General features: G+C 43.2%; 1 protein-coding gene across 1 annotated transcript in view; it reads left to right on the top strand.

Annotated features, from left to right (window-relative positions):
- Nucleotides 1-19319, top strand: part of LOC139372105 (transmembrane protein 266) — a 56713-nt gene that overhangs the window by 30266 nt on the left and 7128 nt on the right. The window contains exons 4-9 of the mRNA XM_071111985.1: nt 11733-11887; nt 14212-14285; nt 15689-15745; nt 17457-17595; nt 18103-18218; nt 18953-19145. Coding sequence (XP_070968086.1) covers nt 11733-11887; nt 14212-14285; nt 15689-15745; nt 17457-17595; nt 18103-18218; nt 18953-19145 — 734 coding nt within the window. The remainder of the gene's footprint in view (nt 1-11732; nt 11888-14211; nt 14286-15688; nt 15746-17456; nt 17596-18102; nt 18219-18952; nt 19146-19319) is intronic.

Here is a 19319-nt window from a genome sequence, read left to right on the forward strand (position 1 = left end):
ACGTTTTCAAATGCTAACACACCGTTTCCAAAACTGTGAAAAACATATTCAAAACAGAATGATGGCAAATGTTGTGCATTTCTGCAGTCACCAGACTGAAACATATAGAAAATCTCAGCAGAATATTTACAGTTTCTCAACTGCTAAAACACAATTTCTGAAACCCTTGCTCCATTTCCTGAAAACATTAAACACTAAACCTCATCTTCAAGCACTATTTACATAACCTCTGACTCCTCTCGCAAAATGAAACAGTCGCCTCAAAACAGTTTTACTTGTGTTCAAAATCAAACACTGCTCTCATAAACAAAGTGATCAAAATGATATACACTCTCAAGCAGTCAGTAAACAATACACCGAAAATAGAACATTGTTCAAAACACAATTCTCAGGGAGAAGTACATTTTTAATCTAAAAAAATATTCATATTTTTCCGTCATTGTCTTTTGATGAACGAAAACATGTTCTATCATAGTAGCTCAAAACTGATCAGAAATTACTACTCTGCTTTTTGCTATTTTGTTTTTTGTTCTTCCTCCTCCTTGTACCCCTATTTTTACAGTACTGTACCCTGCATCTCACAAACTTGTCCTTTGTCTCTGTGATACTGTCATTCTTGTTCTCTGTTGATATGAACCTGCAACCAGTCAAAATCTATTGAGCAGTCAGTATTGTTAATAAATGGAAAGCACAATGTTCAGGGCCATACAATTTGTCCATTGTACAGTATACAGCCTGCAATGCACTGTACTATAGTATACAATACTAAAAGGACAAACATCAAAGGAGTAAACATGTGATCAATGTGCTTCTTCTTGTCTTTGGGCTGGGTCAGGCCAGAGCACTTCGTCGACATCACAAGCAATATTGTCCCTCCTGAGGCAACGGGGGAAGAAGCCTCTTGTGTGCCGTATCCAGCCCTGACATGATTCCTCACCTATATCACCACAGGCTAAATCCATGGCTTGCAGCAGATTTACTCTGGTGTAGGGTTGTCTATCATACACTTTCCATCTCCAAGAGGAGAAAAACTAACTCGGATTCAGGAAAGGCGAGTATGGAGGGAGGTACAAGTTCATAAACTGCCCATTGATAGAAAATCATTCCCTTACCTGAGCAGCTCGGTGGAAACTGACATTGTCCCACACTATTACATAGGTGGGAATGGGGTTCTCATTTAGCTCTTGACCCTGCTGCGCTTGAACCCGCTGCTCAAATAAAATATCTCTTAGATTGGCAATAAATCTTAGAAGGTGCTGGGGTGTTATATGGCCCGAGTGTAACATGGTGATGTAGAACACCATGGTTGCTGATAGCAGCACAGATTGTGACATTGCCACCTCGTTGACCAGGGACTTCAACAATGGCCCGCTGTCCAATCGTGTTTCGGCCTCTCCTTCTCCTCTTTGTTAGATTGAAGCCTGCTTCATCGACAAAGATGAACTCATGGGGTCTGTCCAAGGATTCCAAGTCAAATATTGTTTGTGTAGAAATACAATGTACTGTATGTAGGATTTTGTAAGTCGTACAGAGACAGTCCTCTACTGTAGAGTACAATTAGGCTTCTGATTCACATACATTGTATGTACTGAAGAGTAATGTCATTCACATCGTCTACAGTACTAACACATACTATCTGGATTACAGTAAATGTTTCTGAATGTACACTTACTTGCACATACTGAGCTCACAGTTCTCTCACCCTTGGTGAGTTGCGCTCAAAAGGTACTCTGTATACTTGTTTCATTCGCATCCTGTTACAATGGAGGACTCAGTCAATTGTGGAAATGCTCACACTGTCGATTCCCTGGAAGTGTGTGTTGTCTTGTATCACTCGTTCCTGGATTTCTCTGAGTCGTATTGCATTATCTTGAAGGACCATGACAACTATAACAGCCTCTTGCTCCCGAGTGAATATAGCGTTCCTTCCACCTACATGTGGCAGCCTTGCAATTCTACAAAAAGTAGTTGTGCAGTTACAAAACATATTCATGCAGTACAATACATACAGTGATTAACTTTACAAATGTCTATTGAAACAGCTGCATATAGTGTAGTACAGTACATTTGCAATTACAAATAGTATCCTGTACCTGTTCTCTTCTCTGAATGTCCTTACTATGTTGGACACAGAAAATTGGCTCAAATTGGGTTGTACTCTAACTCCTGCTTCCCTCATTGTCAGTCCATGGACAATAACATGGTCTATAACTGTTGCTCGAATTTCATCAGATATTTCCACTCTTTGCCTTCCTCTTCGTCCTCCTCCTCCTTGTCGCCCACCTCGCATACACACTCGTCCTCTCACATTGTTTCTTCTATCCATTCTCAGACTCTCTCCTTCCCACCTTCAACAACCTGTTTGCTCTCTGAACTGGCGTATATTGGTTGTGTCGCATCATTTGAAACAGGTTAAATCAATTTTGAGTGGTTGTGTTCAATCAATGACATGTCTTCTCTATTTGTATTTGATTGTTGCCACTTGTGTTTACCAGTATGGATGACATGTGCATTAGAGTGCAGAATGTGTTTTGAGAATGAGAATGTGTTTAGAGTTTTGCTGAAAAGTCTAAGTGAAACCTGAAAATTGTGTTTTACCATGTGAAATGGTTTAAGGTATTGACAACAGACTGCATAATTAGCTAAATCAAATCAAATCAAATTTATTTGTCACATACACATGGTTAGCAGATGTTAATGCGAGTGTAAATGAGTCCAGGCAACTGAGAACTTTGTTCAGCCACTGGGTTTTAGTGTTTTGGCAATTGAGAAAAACTGTAATCATTCTAAACACAGCTGATTGCAATTTCAGCTGAAAGCATATCCAAAAGAGGACGGCTTCAGAATGATTTTGTTTGGAAACATGGATCAAGGAAGACAGGTTGGTATGGAAGAGGAGAAGAGTGGCAGGGAGAGGGAGAACGCATGGAGGACAAAGGAGAGGAAGACCAAGAGCGGTGGTCTCTGATGAGATAAGGGCCACAATTATTGACCATGTTGTAAATCATGGTCTCTCTTTGAGAGAGGCCGGTTTAAGTGTGCAACCAAATCTGCAGCGTTCAACAGTTGTTTCAATAGTACAAATTTTCCAGCAAAACATCCTTCAATGATAATTGAACTACATATTACAGTACAATATAGTATGTTCACATTTTTACATGTACTGACATTTTGAAATATATTGATTGTTTTGTGTTTTTCAGTAGGATCCAAAGGTTGCCTCCCACAGGAGGGAGAGGCAGAATATTATCAGATGCGCAGGAAGTTGCCATTGTTGACATGGTAATTGGCAACAATGCAATAAAACTGTGGGAAATTTGAGTGCTGGCAGACAAATCACTTTTGGAAATGTGAATACGGTCAGCACAACGACAATTGCCAGAGTCCTACATAAAATAAGGATGAAGCAGTTGTACACTGTACCCTTTGAGAGAAATGGTGAACAAGTGAAAGAACTCTGGTATCAATCTATCCAGGTTAGATGTATGTTCAATAACCAAACAGGGTACATACACAGCTATGCATAATGTAAAGTACTGTACAACTGTGGATGTATTGTATTTTAGAGAGTAATGGAGATGGAAGCCAGGCAAACTGGCTTTGTGGATGAAGCTGGATTCAACCTTGCAAAAACACGCCGCAGGGGAAGAAATGTGATTGGACAGAGAGCAACCGTGGATGTCCCAGGCCAGAGAGGAGCTAACATCACAATGTGTGCAGCACTGTCCAATGATGGTTTGCTGTTACACAAACCACTCATTGGCCCCTACAATACAGAGAGGCTCATTTATTTTCTGGATGACCTGCATAATCAACTTGTACCAGCAGAGGAGAGAGGGGCCAGAAACTTCCCAATCTTCATCGTTGTGTGGGATAATGTGGCATTCAACCACTCTGCTGCAGTCACAGACTGGTTTGCTGCACATCCCAGGATGTCAGTACTATTCCTGCATCCATACTCCCCCTTCCTAAACCCCATAGAGGAGGTTTTCTCTGCGTGGAGGAGGAAGGTTTATGACCACCATCCACATGACCAGATGTCCTTACTGGATGCCATGAATGTGGGGTGTGGAGACACTTCTCCTGAAGACTGCCAGGGTGTGGAGACACTTCTCCTGAATACTGCCAGGGTGTGGAGACACTTTTCCCGAAGACTGCCAGGGTGTGGAGACACTTCTCCTGAAGACTGCCAGGGTTAGATTAGACATTCCAGGAGATACTTTCCAAGATGCATTGCCAGAGAAGATATAAGATGTGATGTTGATGAGAACTTGTGGCCAAATGCAGGAGAGAGGGAGAACTAGAACCCTCACAGTACTGTACAGTATGAGTGATTATACTATACATGTTGATGAGAACTAGAACCCTCACAGTACTGTACAGTATGAGTGATTATACTATACATGTTGATGAGAACTAGAACCCTCACAGTACTGTACAGTCTGAGTGATTATACTATACATGTTGATGAGAACTAGAACCCTCACAGTACTGTACAGTATGAGTGATTATACTATACATGTTGATGAGAACTAGAACCCTCACAGTACTGTACAGTATGAGTGATTATACTATACATGTTGATGAGAACTAGAACCCTCACAGTACTGTACAGTATGAGTGATTATACTATACATGTTGATGAGAACTAGAACCCTCACAGTACTGTACAGTATGAGTGATTATACTATACATGTTGATGAGAACTAGAACCCTCACAGTACTGTACAGTATGAGTGATTATACTATACATGTTGATGAGAACTAGAACCCTCACAGTACTGTACAGTCTGAGTGATTATACTATACATGTTGATGAGAACTAGAACCCTCACAGTACTGTACAGTATGAGTGATTATACTATACATGTTGATGAGAACTAGAACCCTCACAGTACTGTACAGTATGAGTGATTATACTATACATGTTGATGAGAACTAGAACCCTCACAGTACTGTACAGTATGAGTGATTATACTATAAATGTTGATGAGAACTAGAACCCTCACAGTACTGTACAGTCTGAGTGATTATATTATGCATGTTGTTGAGAACTAGAACCCTCACAGTACTGTACAGTCTGAGTGATTATATTATGCATGTTGTTGAGAACTAGAACCCTCACAGTACTGTACAGTATGAGTGATTATATTATACATGTTGATGAGAACTAGAACCCTCACAGTACTGTACAGTATGAGTGATTATATTATACATGTTGATGAGAACTAGAACCCTCACAGTACTGTACAGTATGAGTGATTATACTATACATGTTGATGAGAACTAGAACCCTCACAGTACTGTACAGTATGAGTGATTATACTATACATGTTGATGAGAACTAGAACCCTCACAGTACTGTACAGTCTGAGTGATTATACTATACATGTTGATGAGAACTAGAACCCTCACAGTACTGTACAGTATGAGTGATTATACTATACAAGTAAACTATGATATGCCAAGATAAAGAAAAAATAAAGGCTATTGAAGCCAATTGCTGCGTTTCTGATTAATTCTTGTTACATATACTTTAGTACAGTCAATACAATGAAAAGGTGTTATTCTTATTCTACAATGAAATACTGATTTATATGAAAAATCATTCAAACTTCAAAGAGAAAAGTTCATAATTTATGTAATGCTCCCTGTTAATGTTTTTTAGGTCAGTGTGTTATGAGTGACAATGTACTGAATGCTTTCTGAATGATAATTGTTGCCAGTGTTCTGGTCGAACGAGCTTATTTTGAGACATGTATGAAGGATTTTGGTGGTTTGAGAGAGTTTTGGAGGTGAGATTAACTGTTTGGCCAAGATGCATGTTGGTAATGCAGACTGTGTGAAGAGTTTTGAAAAAGTGGCTTCAGTATTGAAAAGTAGCAATTGAAAAAAACTGTAATATCCCACTTAGGAGACAAGTGCCTCGGAAAGATTTTAAGAGCTAGAGAGCTCCTCTTTGTTTACGCCAATTCAACATTGTTCACACCCTCTTAAGCCATAGCCCCACCCATCTCTTTAAAGAACGTGTAAAGAAACGTGTGGCCAACCGTCAGCATGGTTAAGCCCTCCATTATCTCAACCAATCATGACTAGCTAGGAGTGATTGTCTTTCTCCCTATGTGCAGTAGCTCCGGTTAAACTAGGCTCCTAATTTAACATTCACATTTACAACTCACATACAAGTTTGTAATTAAGGCACATGAAGGTTTACATGTTTAAGAAGGCATGTCTGCAAAAATGGCCTTACTGGGAAGTAGGAACTAGCGTCATCCACCCCCATTGCACTGGCGTGTCACATATGAGTGTGCATAGGAATTGGCATGACAACGACCAAAGAAATAATTATAAATTGTACATTTGGCATGACAATGACCATAGGAGTTAAACAGATCTGGGACCAGGCTACAATGATAGCAGATGGGATGAGTAGGCCTGGTGCCTTAACTTTGTCTTTAATCTTGGCTCGATTAGGACTGACTGTAAATGAAAGCAGCATTTTCTTTTCAGTAAGACTAGCAGGGGCCTGAGCCAAGCCCAGCCCAGCCTGTGGAGTGGAGCAGGAGTAAGAGCCACCAACAGTGTGCCTGAGTGTGGTCAGTCACACACCTGCTCACTGACACACAGTGATATCTCTGTCCACTCTGTCATCTCTCCTCTCTGTCTGTTGTGAGGGCTGTATCAGCTGATGTCGTGTCCAGCAGCTCACCTCCTCTCCTCTCCTGGGCTGTATTGATCAGTCCCATGGTTTAATCCTCCTCCTCTGTCTACCACAGTTCAATCTCCCCTCGCTCCCACTTTCACTCCCTACCGCAACTTACTCCTGATGCCTTTATAAACCTTTCTGGTCCATACCCCTCTGCAGCTCTCATTTCCTCCTTGCAAATACTGTGTGTGTGTGTGTGTGTGTGTGTGTGTGTGTGTGTGTGTGTGTGTGTGTGTGTGTGTGTGTGTGTGTGTGTGTGTGTGTGTGTGTGTGTGTGTGTGTGTGTGTGTGTGTGTGTGTGTGTGTGTGTGTGTGTGTGTAGCTGCTTGAAGTATTGCCTGTTCTATAGCCACTCTCACTCAGTTTTACCACTGATACTACTTCAATTCAAGTCTTCAGTGCTCCAGGTTTAAAATTATTTCCACAAAATGTCATTTCTGAGCTTCGAGAGGTCGGGGGCCATTTACACTCTTTCCAGATAGGGTTTATCTTGACCATTGTATTAAATTAATAAATGTTCCTTCTATGCTGGAGGGAGACCTGTAAATTAATTATGAAACCATATACGTTAAAATGTGCCTTTTTAATCCAAAACTTTACGGAGGTGTTTCCTAAAAAAAGTGCTTTGTCATTGTGCTACCCTGTCACATAGCTGTGGCAGAAATGTTTTAACTACTGGCCAATAAATAGAATGAATGAAAGTCTTTTCTGTTATCACATGGAATCATCCTCTAATTCCCTGTCACCTCCAGAGTTGTGCTCCTAATCTGTTGGCATGGCTTGGCTCAGAGTGACTGGCAGGGGTGCAGTGGGCAGCAGTGTGTGCCAGTTAGCCCCTGGGAGTGCTCATTGACACAGCATGGCCCTGCTCCAGCCCCCAGCCCCTCTGCGGACCTTGGCACCAGGTGGACAGGATATCTAGTCCTCCACCGGAGGTCCAGCTGTAGCCGCAAAATGGCTCCTCTCACTGGGACACTCTTACTCTCTCTCTCTCTCTCTCTTTCTCTGGCTCCAACCTCTCTCTCCCTCCCCACTCTCTCTCTCTTTTCTCTCTCTACCCCTCTTTGCATAGCCCCGGTGGCTTCAAAAAAAACTGCCTCTCTGTCTGTTTGCCTGCTCTGTCCTGAAGCCTGGAAGTATAATCTTTCTGCCTCTCTTGTGCTTAGAGACGGATGTTGATCATGGTATTTCTTCACTCTGGGAAAGGTGACAGAGTAGTGACAGGGAAGTAAAGCCCTGTCTGCCTCGCATAGATATGTCATTATTTATTGACCGTAAATCCCTGGGAGCCTCTCTCAGGCCTAGTGTCTGGTTGGATGGACACAGAGGGGAGACAGGTTGGATTTAAGGCAGACACAATGTACCTAGACAAGCGACCAGCTCACCTGGGAAATTCCACTCATGTCCACACATGAAAATGCATGGCGATGTACAGGGAGGAGGATCACTGGAGCCTACATAGGGTACCAGTACCGAGTCGATGTGCAGGAGTACAAGGTAAATAAAGTAGATATGTACATATAACTAGGAATAAAGTGACTAGGCAACAGGATAGATAATAAAACATGTGATGAGTAAAAAACATTTGTGCAAAAAGGGTCAATACAGATAGTTAAATAGTTAACCAAATAGCTATCCAGACTATCTATTTAGCAGTATTATAGCGTGGAGGTAGATGCTATTCAGGGTTCTGTTGGTTCCAGACTTGGTGCACCAGTATCGCTTGCTGTGCGGTAGCAGAGAGTAGCAGAGAGAATACTCTGCTAAACAGTCCCACAGCCAGCATGGTGATGGCTGGAACACAACACAACACAACAGAGTCTGCTTCCAAAAGGAATGAGGCACACTGAGCACAGAGATCTGGCTGAGAAATATCTCTCTTTATGTCTCTAAATAAAGAGATCATGAACATCAACATCATGTTTAGAGTTCTTTAGCTTCAACATAATGCTCAGCTCTCAAAAGTGCCAATACATTTTGTTTGTAAAGCTGAGTAAATATGGCCATGTGGTGAGTGGTGCCACAAGGCAAACACAAGCTCTGTGTTGGCCAACAAACCCTGTCACAAATCAGTAGTATCTGTAGTATGTGTGGCTGCCCTTGACCAGCACAAAAACATCCTGTGGCGTACTGCATTAGCATCGAATAGCCCCGGCGATATGCAACTTTTCAGGGAAGTTAGGAACCAATATACACAGGCAGTTAGGCAAGCAAAGGCTAGCTTTTTCAATCAGAAATTTGCATCCTGTAGCACAAACTCCACAAAGTTCTGGGACACTGTAAAGTCCATGGAGAATAAGAGCACCTCCTCCCAGCTGCCCACTGCACTGAGGCTAGAAAACACTGTCACCACTTATAAATCCACGATAATTGAGAATTTCAAGAAGCATTTTTCTACGGCTGGCCATGCTTTCCACCTGGCTACCCCTACCCCGGTCAACAGCCCTGCACACCCCACAACAACTTGCCCAAACCTCCCCCATTTCTCCTTCACCCAAATCCAGATAGCTGATGTTCTGAAAGAGTTGCAAAATCTGGACCCCTACAAATCAGCTGGGCTTGACAACCCGGACCCTCTCTTTCTAAAATTATCTGCTGAAATTGTTGCAACCCCTATTACTAGCCTGTTCAACCTCTTTCGTATCGTCTGAGATCCCCAAAGATTGGAAAGCTGCCGCGGTCATCCCCCTCTTCAAAGGGGGAGACACTCTAGACCCAAACTGTTACAGACCTATATCAATTCTACCCTGCCTTTCTAAGGTCTTCGAAAGCCAAGTTAACAAACAGATCACCGACCATTTCGAATCCCACCATACCTTCTCCGCTATGCAATCTGGTTTCCGAGCTAGTCATGGGTGCACCACAGCCACACTCAAGGTCCTAAACGATATCATAACCGCCATCGATAAAAGACAATACTGTGCAGCCGTATTCATCGACCTGGCCAAGGCTTTCAACTCTTTCAATCACCACATTCTTATCGGCAGACTCAACAGCCTTGGTTTCTCAAATGACTGCCTCACCTGGTTCACCAACTACTTCTCAGACAGAGTTCAGTGTGAAATCGGAGGGCCTGTTGTCCGGACCTCTGGCAGTCTCTATGGGGGTGCCACAGGGTTAAATTCTCAGTCCGACTATTTTCTCTGTATACATCAATGATGTCGCTCTTGCTGCTGGTGATTCTCTGATCCACCTCTACGCAGACGACACCATTCTGTATACTTCTGGCGCTTCTTTGGACACTGTGTTATCTAAACTGCAGACGAGCCTCAATGCCATACAACACTCCTTCCGTGGCCTCCAACTGCTCTTAAATGCAAGTAAAACTAAATGCATGCTCTTCAACCGATAGCTGCCCGCACCTGCCCACCTGTCCAGCATCAGTACTCTGGATGGTTCTGACTTTGTAACGTTCGTCTTCGTCCTCCTCTGACGAGGAGTAAGAAATGTCAGGCCAAAGCGCAGCGTGGTAAGTGTCCATAATTTAATAAAGAAAAATGAACACTGAACAAAAACAATAAACAACAACCAAACAGTCCCGTAAGGTGAATGACAAAAACACTAAACAGGAAATAATCACCCACAACTCAAAAGTGAAACCAGGCTACCTAAATATGGTTCTCAATCAGGGACAACGATAAACAGCTGCCTCTGATTGAGAACCATACCAGGCCAAACATAGAAATCCCAAATTATAGAAGAAGGAACATAGACAACCCACCCAACTCACGCCCTGACCATACTCAAACAAAGACATAACTAAAAGAACTAAGGTCAGAACGTGACAGACTTAGAATATGTGGACAATTACAAATACCTAGGTGTCTGGTTAGACTGTAAACTCTTGTTCCAGACTCACATTAAACATCTCCAATCCAAAATCAAATCTAGAATCTGCTTCCTATTTCGCAACGAAGCTTCCTTCACTCATGCTGCCAAACATACCCTCGTAAAACTGACTATTCTACCGATCCTTGAGTTTGGCGATGTCGTTTATAAAATAGCCTCCAACACTCTACTCAGCAAATTGGATGCAGTCTATCACAGTGCCATCCGTTTTGTCACCACCACTGCGACCTGTATGCTCTCGTTGGCTGGCCCTTGCTTCATATTCCTCGCCAAACCCACTGGTTCCAGGTCATCTATAAGTCTTTGCTAGGTAAAGCTCCGCCTTTTCTCAGCTCATTGGTCACCATAGCAGCACTCACCCGTAGCACATGCTCCAGCAGATATATTTCACTGGTCACCCCCAAAGCCTATTCCTCCTTTGGCCGCCTTTCCTTCCAGTTCTCTGCTGCCAATGACTGGAACGAATTGCAAAAATCACTGAAGCTGGAGACTCATATCTCCCTCTCTAACGTTAAGCATCAGCGGTCAGAGCAGCTCACAGATCACTGCATCTGTACGTAGCCCATCTGTAAATTGCTCATCTAACTACCTCATCCCCATATTGTTATTTATTTTTTGTTTATTTTTTTGCTTCTTTGCACCCCAGTATCTCTACTTGCACATTCATCTTCTGCACATCTATCACTCCAGTGTTTAAATGCTAAATTGTAATTACTTCGCCATTACGGCCTATTTATTGCCTTACCTCCCTAATCTTACTTCATTTGCACACAATGTATATACACTGTAGTTTTTTTTCCCTATTGTGTTATTGACTGTATGTTTGTTTATTCCATGTGTAACTCTGTGTTGTTGTTTGTGTGGCACTGCTTTGCTTTATCTTGGGCAGATCGCAGTTGTAAATGAGAACTTGTTCTCAACTGGCCTACCTGGTTAAATAAAGGTGAAATAAAAATAAAAAATGTGTGTGGATGTGTTTTGTTTGTATTTGTGCCTGATTGGAACGCTGCCTTCTGCTGGCTGAAACGGAGTCGAACACATGGTAGAAAGTACTTCTCAACGACTCCACCATTGAGGTTTCAAAGAGAACTAATACAATTAAATACATTTCCATCTCTGATTTGCATATCATGACATTCAGCTTTGTTTCTGCATTCCTCTCCCCTTCTGGTGTCAGGTCTAACTGGCTGAAGCCATGCTGTGGGCGGAGGGCAGCCCTATGGCAGGTATGTCTGCTGAGTGCAGGCTTCAACTGTTTCCTGGTGGCTTGTGTCATCCTGGTGGTCGTGCTGCTGTGTCTGGAGCTGCTCATCGACACCAAGCTTCTGCAGTGTGAGTGACCCTGGACCTGTCTCTGTATTAGAACCTGGATCTCGGCTTAACCTGGATCTCGGCTTAGATACATGAACATTTGAGTTACTTGCACATATCTTCAATTGTGATTCGACCCTTAGTTAAGTTAAAACACACAAAACAGCTGTGGAATTTGTATTATGTTGGAATTTGGAATTTACAAAAATGCACATTTGTTATTAGGAATATGGCTAATGTTGGCACTAGGCCTGTTGTATAATAAATACAGTACCTATTATTACGCAGTGACAGTGACAGGTCCAGGACCTGGGGCTGTGACCTCTCCTCTATAATATCAGCATCATTAGTATTCCTCAGTAAACAGTGACAGGTCCAGGACCTGGGGCTGTGACCTCTCCTCTATAATATTAGCATCATCAGTATTCTTCGGTAAACAGTGACAGGTCCAGGACCTGGGGCTGTGACCTCTCTTCTATAACATCAGCATCATTAGTATTCCTCAGTAAACAGTGACAGTGACAGTGACAGGACCTGGGGCTGTGACCTCTCCTCTATAATATCAGCATCATTAGTATTCCTCAGTAAACAGTGACAGTGACAGTGACAGGACCTGGGGCTGTGATCTCTCCTCTATAATATCAGCATCATTAGTATTCCTCAGTAAACAGTGACAGGTCCAGGACCTGGGGCTGTGACCTCTCCTCTATAATATTAGCATCATCAGTATTCCTCGGTAAACAGTGACAGGTCCAGGACCTGGGGCTGTGACCTCTCCTCGATAATATCAGCATCATTAGTATTCCAGGGGAAACAGTGACAGGTGGTCTAATGCCACTGTGATCCATAGCACATGGAGATGACCTCATCTGCATCATCTTGCTCTGGAGAAGGAGGTGGGTGTCCTCATCTTTCATGGGTTACAGTCAGGAGTCCCCACCTCTGTGGTGTCACAAGCTCTATGAACGATGGTAGGGCTATATGGGTTACAGGTCAATATGGCTGTATCTTAACGTATTCAAGTCTTAACAAGTTCCTGGAGGCAGATTGAAGAGATGGGACGGTTGGGAGGTAAAGTAAGACAAATAAATGGGGAGAGAGAGGTTGTCTGTCTGATGGGTGAATGTACAGAGAGAGGGAGGGATGGAGGAAGATTAACGGACTGATTGACCGATCAGTGAGCACAACAAATAAAGACAGAAGGGAAGAGGTGCTTGAAGAGAAATGCTGTAGCTGACAGCCTAATGTAGTACGATGCTGGCCACAATTAGGCTGATGAATAGGCATGAAGTCAGACAAACCTGTGCATGCACATCTTTGCCTATATAATATATACAGTATATATACAGTGCATTCGGAAAGTATTCAGACCCCTTGACTTTTTACACAATTTGTTACGTTACAGCCTTATTCTAAATTGGATTAAATATTAAATATATTTTCTCATTAATCTACACACAATAACCCACAATGACGAAGCGAAACAGGTTTTTAGACATTTTTGCAAATGTATTAAAATAAAAACAGAAATACCTTATTTACATAAGTATTCAGACCCTTTCCTATGAGACTTGAAATTGAGCTCAGGTGCATCCTGTTTCCATTGATCCTCCTTGAGATGTTTCTACAACTTGATTGGAGTCCACCTGTGGTAAATTCAATTGATTGGACATGATTTGGAAAGGCACAAATGTTTCTATATAATGTCCCACAGTTGGTAGTGCATGTCAGAGCAAAAACCAAGCAATGAGGTCGAAGCAATTGTCCGTAGAGCTCCGGGACAGGGAGCCGAGGCACAGATCTTGGGAAGGGTACAAACATTTCTGCAGCATTGAAGGTCCCAAGGAACACAATGGCCCCCATCATTCTTAAATGGAAGAAGTTTGGAACCATCAAAAGACTCTTCCTGGAGCTGGCCACCCGGCCAAACTGAGCAATTTGCAAAAATGTCTAAAAACCTGTTTTTGCTTTAATCATTATGGGGTGTTGTGTGTAGATTGATGACGGGAAAAAAACTTTGTAAATGATTTTAGAATAAGGCTGTAATGTAACAAAATGTGGAATAAGTCAAGGGGTCTGAATACTTTCTGAATGCACTGCATATGCCATTTAACAGACAATTATATCCAAAGCAAACTACAGTCAAGTGTGTATACATTTTATGTATAAGCAGTCCTGGGAATCAAACCCACTATCCTGGCATTAACAATGGCCATGCTCTACACACTGAGCTACAGAGGGCTATGTGTCTGTGCTTGGGTCTGTCTCCAGGATTTACCAAATGATCTGAACCCTGAGTAAACTAGTCATCTTGAAACGGTGTCTCTGCTGTGCTGTCTTCACAGTTAACAACGCGTTCCAGTTTGCCAGCATCATCCACTGGATCAGTCTGGCCATTCTATCTGTGTTCTTCACTGAGGTGAGCACCTCTCCCTCTCCCCCACTGGATCAGCCTGGCCATTCTATCTGTGTTCTTCACTGAGGTGAGCCCCTTTCCCTTCTCTCTCCCCCACTGGATCAGCCTGGCCATTCTATCTGTGTTCTTCACTGAGGTGAGCACCTCTCCCTCTCCCCCACTGGATCAGCCTGGCCATTCTATCTGTGTTCTTCACTGAGGTGAGCCCCTCTCCCTCTCCCCCACTGGATCAGCCTGGCCATTCTATCAGTGTTCTTCACTGAGGTGAGCCACTCTCTCTCCCCCCCCCCCCCCCCACACACACAGTCACCACAGTGGCAGCAGGCTCACTTAAAGCTGATGTGGCGGAGGGTTGATTTAATGCTCTAGTGTGCTATAGTTGATTGAGACAAAGGTGAGCCAGAGAGGTGCAGTGGTGTATTCTGATTACAACGCCCTGTTAAGCCCTGGCCTTTCTTTTATCAACACTTATCGACTTATTAGAGCGTTGGTCAATGTACTCTATTGGTCCATCACATACAGTATGTTGTTAAACGTAAACACAGCTATTTCATTTGCTCCTACTGTTTGCTCACAGCGTTACAGCCTCCTCTATCTCACTCATTCTGATACTATTTCCCTTCACAACTTGCTGTGACTGTTACTTGCTCTTGATATATTACGTTTAGTCAACACAATCACTTTTATCTAAAATGCAGATAGAGCTTTTCTGTTGCACCGTAGCTTTTAACTAGCGCCAGAGCCTCAGATAAACCCTATTGATTACCGTTTCCTCAGGCCTAGCAGTTTATCTTTGTAGTTCTCTGTTCACCGGTCTGCTGCTCTATTTGGTTGAGAAACAGTACAGTGGTTCTTCCTTTAAAAGTTGCGGCGTACTGCAGCACAGCTTGCGGGGTGCCGCAGAATTCTATGACAAGTTATTTATGTGTCAGCCATTGTTGCCAGAATGATGCAATTTACCACAATCTGCCACCATCTACCATGTGTATGTGTTTTAGTTATCAATGAAAGCTAACCCTTAGTGATTCATGTAAGTATTGGCTGTGGCAGGACAGCTTCTGCTCAGGTGGAATCCTGAATATGTAAAAGGAGAGGAGTGCAGTGGCCTTCTGCAGCCCCTGATGAGTCAGCTGCAGCTGGTGCAGTGTGTGTCTCTAATTGTTTGAAGGAAATCTGACCGCTGTGGCAGTGAACTGTAGGAGTATGTCATTGATGAATTGCCGGTGGATAGATGAAAGAGAACTGAATCACAACTGCAATTCACTTTCGCTGAGACATTAGTATTTTTAGGGGTGTATTTACAATTAAAGGAAATGTATTCTATTGCTATGGTTCTCTTCCCCAATCCTTTTTACCCTTTCCCTCCCTATCTCCCTCCCCCACTCTCCCTCCTCCCGCTCTCTCAGACGGTGTTCAGAATTGTGGTGCTGGGGATCTGGGATTACATCGAGAACAAAGTGGAGGTAAGCTCCCTGGGGGGCCATCCTGAGGTGGGGTTCAGAGCAGCCCACCACTTGCACAGCAATATTATTCTCCAAATGTCAGAACTCAGACTGGAAACCACCCACAGGCCTGGAGGGAATGTTCTGAAACTTGGATATGTACAGTGGGGCAAAAAAGTATTTAGTCAGCCACCAATTGTGCAAGTTCTCCCACTTAAAAAGATGAGAGTGGCCTGTAATTTTCTTCATAGGTACACTTCAACTATGACAGACAAAATTAGAAAAATAAATCCAGAAAATCACATTGTAGGATTTTTAATGAATTTATTTGCAAATTATGGTGGAAAATAAGTATTTGGTCAATAACAAAAGTTTATCTCAATACTTTGTTATAAACCCTTTGTTGGCAATGACAGAGGTCAAACATTTTCTGTAAGTCTTCACAAGGTTTTCACACATTGTTGCTGGTATTTTGGCCCATTCCTCCATGCAGATCTCCTCTAGAGCAGTGATGTTTTGGGGCTGTTGCTGGGCAACACAGACTTTCAACTCCCTCCAAAGATTTTCTATGGGTTTGAGATCTGGAGACTGGCTAGGCCACTCCAGGACCTTGAAATGCTTCTTACGAAGCCACTCCTTCGTTGCCCGGGCGGTGTGTTTGGGATCATTGTCATGCTGAAAGACCCAGCCATGTTTCATCTTCAATGCCCTTGCTGATGGAAGGAGGTTTTCACTCAAAATCTCACGATACATGGCCCCATTCATTCTTTCCTTTACACGGATCAGTCGTCCTGGTCCCTTTGCAGAAAAACAGCCTCAAAGCATGATGTTTCCACCCCCATGCTTCACAGTAGGTATGGTGTTCTTTGGAAGCAACTCAGCATTCTTTGTCCTCCAAACACGACGAGTTGAGTTTTTACCTAAAAGTTCTATTTTGGTTTCATCTGACCATATGACATTCTACCAATCTTCTTCTGGATCATCCAAATGCTCTCTAGCAAACTTCAGACGGGCCTGGACATGTACTGGCTTAAGCAGGGGGACACGTCTGGCACTGCAGGATTTGAGTCCCTGGCGGCGTAGTGTGTTACTGATGGTAGGCTTTGTTACTTTGGTCCCAGCTCTCTGCAGGTCATTCACTAGGTCCCCCCGTGTGCTTCTGGGATTTTTGCTCACCGTTCTTGTGATCATTTTGACCCCACGGGGTGAGATCTTGCGTGGAGCCCCAGATTGAGGGAGATTATCAGTGGTCTTGTATGTCTTCCATTTCCTAATAATTGCTCCCACAGTTGATTTCTTCAAACCAAGCTGCTTACCTATTGCAGATTCAGTCTTCCCAGCCTGGTGCAGGTCTTCAATTTTGTTTCTGGTGTCCTTTGACATCTCTTTGGTCTTGGCCATAGTGGAGTTTGGAGTGTGATTGTTTGAGGTTGTGGACAGGTGTCTTTTATACTGATAACAAGTTCAAACAGGTGCCATTAATACAGGTAATGAGTGGAGGACAGAGGAGCCTCTTAAAGAAGAAGTTACAGGTCTGTGAGAGCCAGAAATCTTGCTTGTTTGTAGGTGACCAAATACTTATTTTCCACCATAATTTGCAAATAAATTCATTAAAAATCCTACAATGTGATTTCTGGATTTTTTTAATCATTTTGTCTGTCATAGTTGTACATGTTTTTTCATTCAAATATTGTCTTCTTGCTAATATCTTTGTGTGTGTGCTTGTGTGTAGGTGTTTGACGGTGCAGTCATAGTCCTGTCCCTGGCCCCCATGGTGGCCTCAACGGTGGCCAACGGCCCTAGCAGCCCCTGGGACGCCATCGGCCTCATCATCACCCTGCGCATCTGGAGGGTCAAGAGGATCATCGATGGTGAGGCTGGGAGGGCCTGAGGGTAGATGTATGGGGTGCAGAGGGTGGATGAATACAGTCTCCTCTGTGTCATGTCCTTAACTGTCAGGTTGAAGAGATGCGACAACAATATTTCTGTAGCTCCACCCTTATGGATTTTATTATCCTAACTGGCTTTTTACAGAGCTTTACGGATTTTTTTTTACCATGCATATTACCAACCACAATCAATACTTGCTTTACAACACAATGACAAATACATACATAATCTGATACAGATACACACACGTTGTACTGTTTCTTGACTCTAAGCTGTTTTTAATTGTTACGCCCTCTTGTGGAAGTTCCATGTTTCACATGCACACATATGTACAATGATTGATTTAAGACAGGAAACATGTTTTTCTTACTGATCTTAATCCCTCTTATGTGGCCTACTACTGATATTAAAAAAATAAGTTATGTCAGTGTGGCTGTTTATCCCTACCTAGAAGTCTCTTTAACAGTCTGCCCTGTGTTCTGTCCCAGCCTACGTGCTGCAGGTAAAAGTGGAGATGGAGATGGAGAACCAGCAGTATGAGAAGGCCAAAGCTGTCAGGGAGGAGCAGCTGGAGAGACTCACCCAGATCTGCCAGGAGCAGGCAGTATGTTCACACACCTGTCTAACTAGTTACCATTACCTGTCATTGACCAGTAGAGGGCAGCAAAGTGCCAGAAATAATTGCTAAAATAACACATTCAAATTCACACACATATTAGTGGAATAACCAAACCTTTAATCTGACAAACACTGAATTGTGTCACACTGACCCTTTGAATACATAAATAGATCACATATCCGTAATAGGAGATACTATCAGGTTCTGTATTCAGTCATAATGATTCACAACATTCCTGTTATTCCCATCCTGGGATTTCCATTCAGGAAAATTATAAAGTCACATTTGTCCATGTAATATAGTACAGCTGAGGGCTTATGACTGTCACTGTACAACCCTGCTGGGTCCTGTTGACCCAAGAGGGAAAAGGTTTATGTTCTAACCATTAGAGGGATCTGTAATATGTACATACATTTACATGTCATCTATTTATGTGTGCAATGGTCAGTGTGACACAAGTCAGGGTTTGGCAATATAGCCAACAGCTACCAGTAATGTAGTTAGTGGATGAGATACAGTGTGTGGACGTTAGGGCCAGAGCTCTTAAAGGGTATTCAGGTGTTTGTATGCAAGGATAACACATGTATGTTCTCCCTTTGTCCTCCCCCCCTTCTTTCTCTCTCTTGCTCGCTCTTTCTTTCTCTCTCTCTCTCTGTCTTTCTTTCTCGCTCTCTTTCCTTCTTTCTCTCACTCTCTCTTTCTCGCTCTCTCTCTATTAGTTTGAGATCAGGCAGCTGCGGGCCCACCTGGCTCAGCAGGACTTGGACCTGGTAGCAGAGCGAGAGGCTGCCATGCAGATCCACCATGTGTGGGGCAAGCAGAGCAGCAGCTTCCAGGAGGTGGACGGCCTGGCCCCTGGGGGCCCCGATCAGCGAGGCCAGGCTAAAGCCAGGGAGGCAGCAGCCCCTAGAGGTACCACACCCTGATCCTGTAGCATTACATCAGAACACTGTAGATTGTCTCATCAAGATAAAACAATGTCATAGGGTTCTATCTCTAGGGATTGCCTGCTGGCTGTGGTTTCTAACCACAGAGGGTCTCTCTTGAAGCCAGGGGAATAGTGGGATGCCTTGGCCAAGTCAGATC

Source organism: Oncorhynchus clarkii, chromosome 2 (genome assembly GCF_045791955.1).
Source record: "Oncorhynchus clarkii lewisi isolate Uvic-CL-2024 chromosome 2, UVic_Ocla_1.0, whole genome shotgun sequence".
NCBI lineage: Eukaryota > Metazoa > Chordata > Actinopteri > Salmoniformes > Salmonidae > Oncorhynchus > Oncorhynchus clarkii.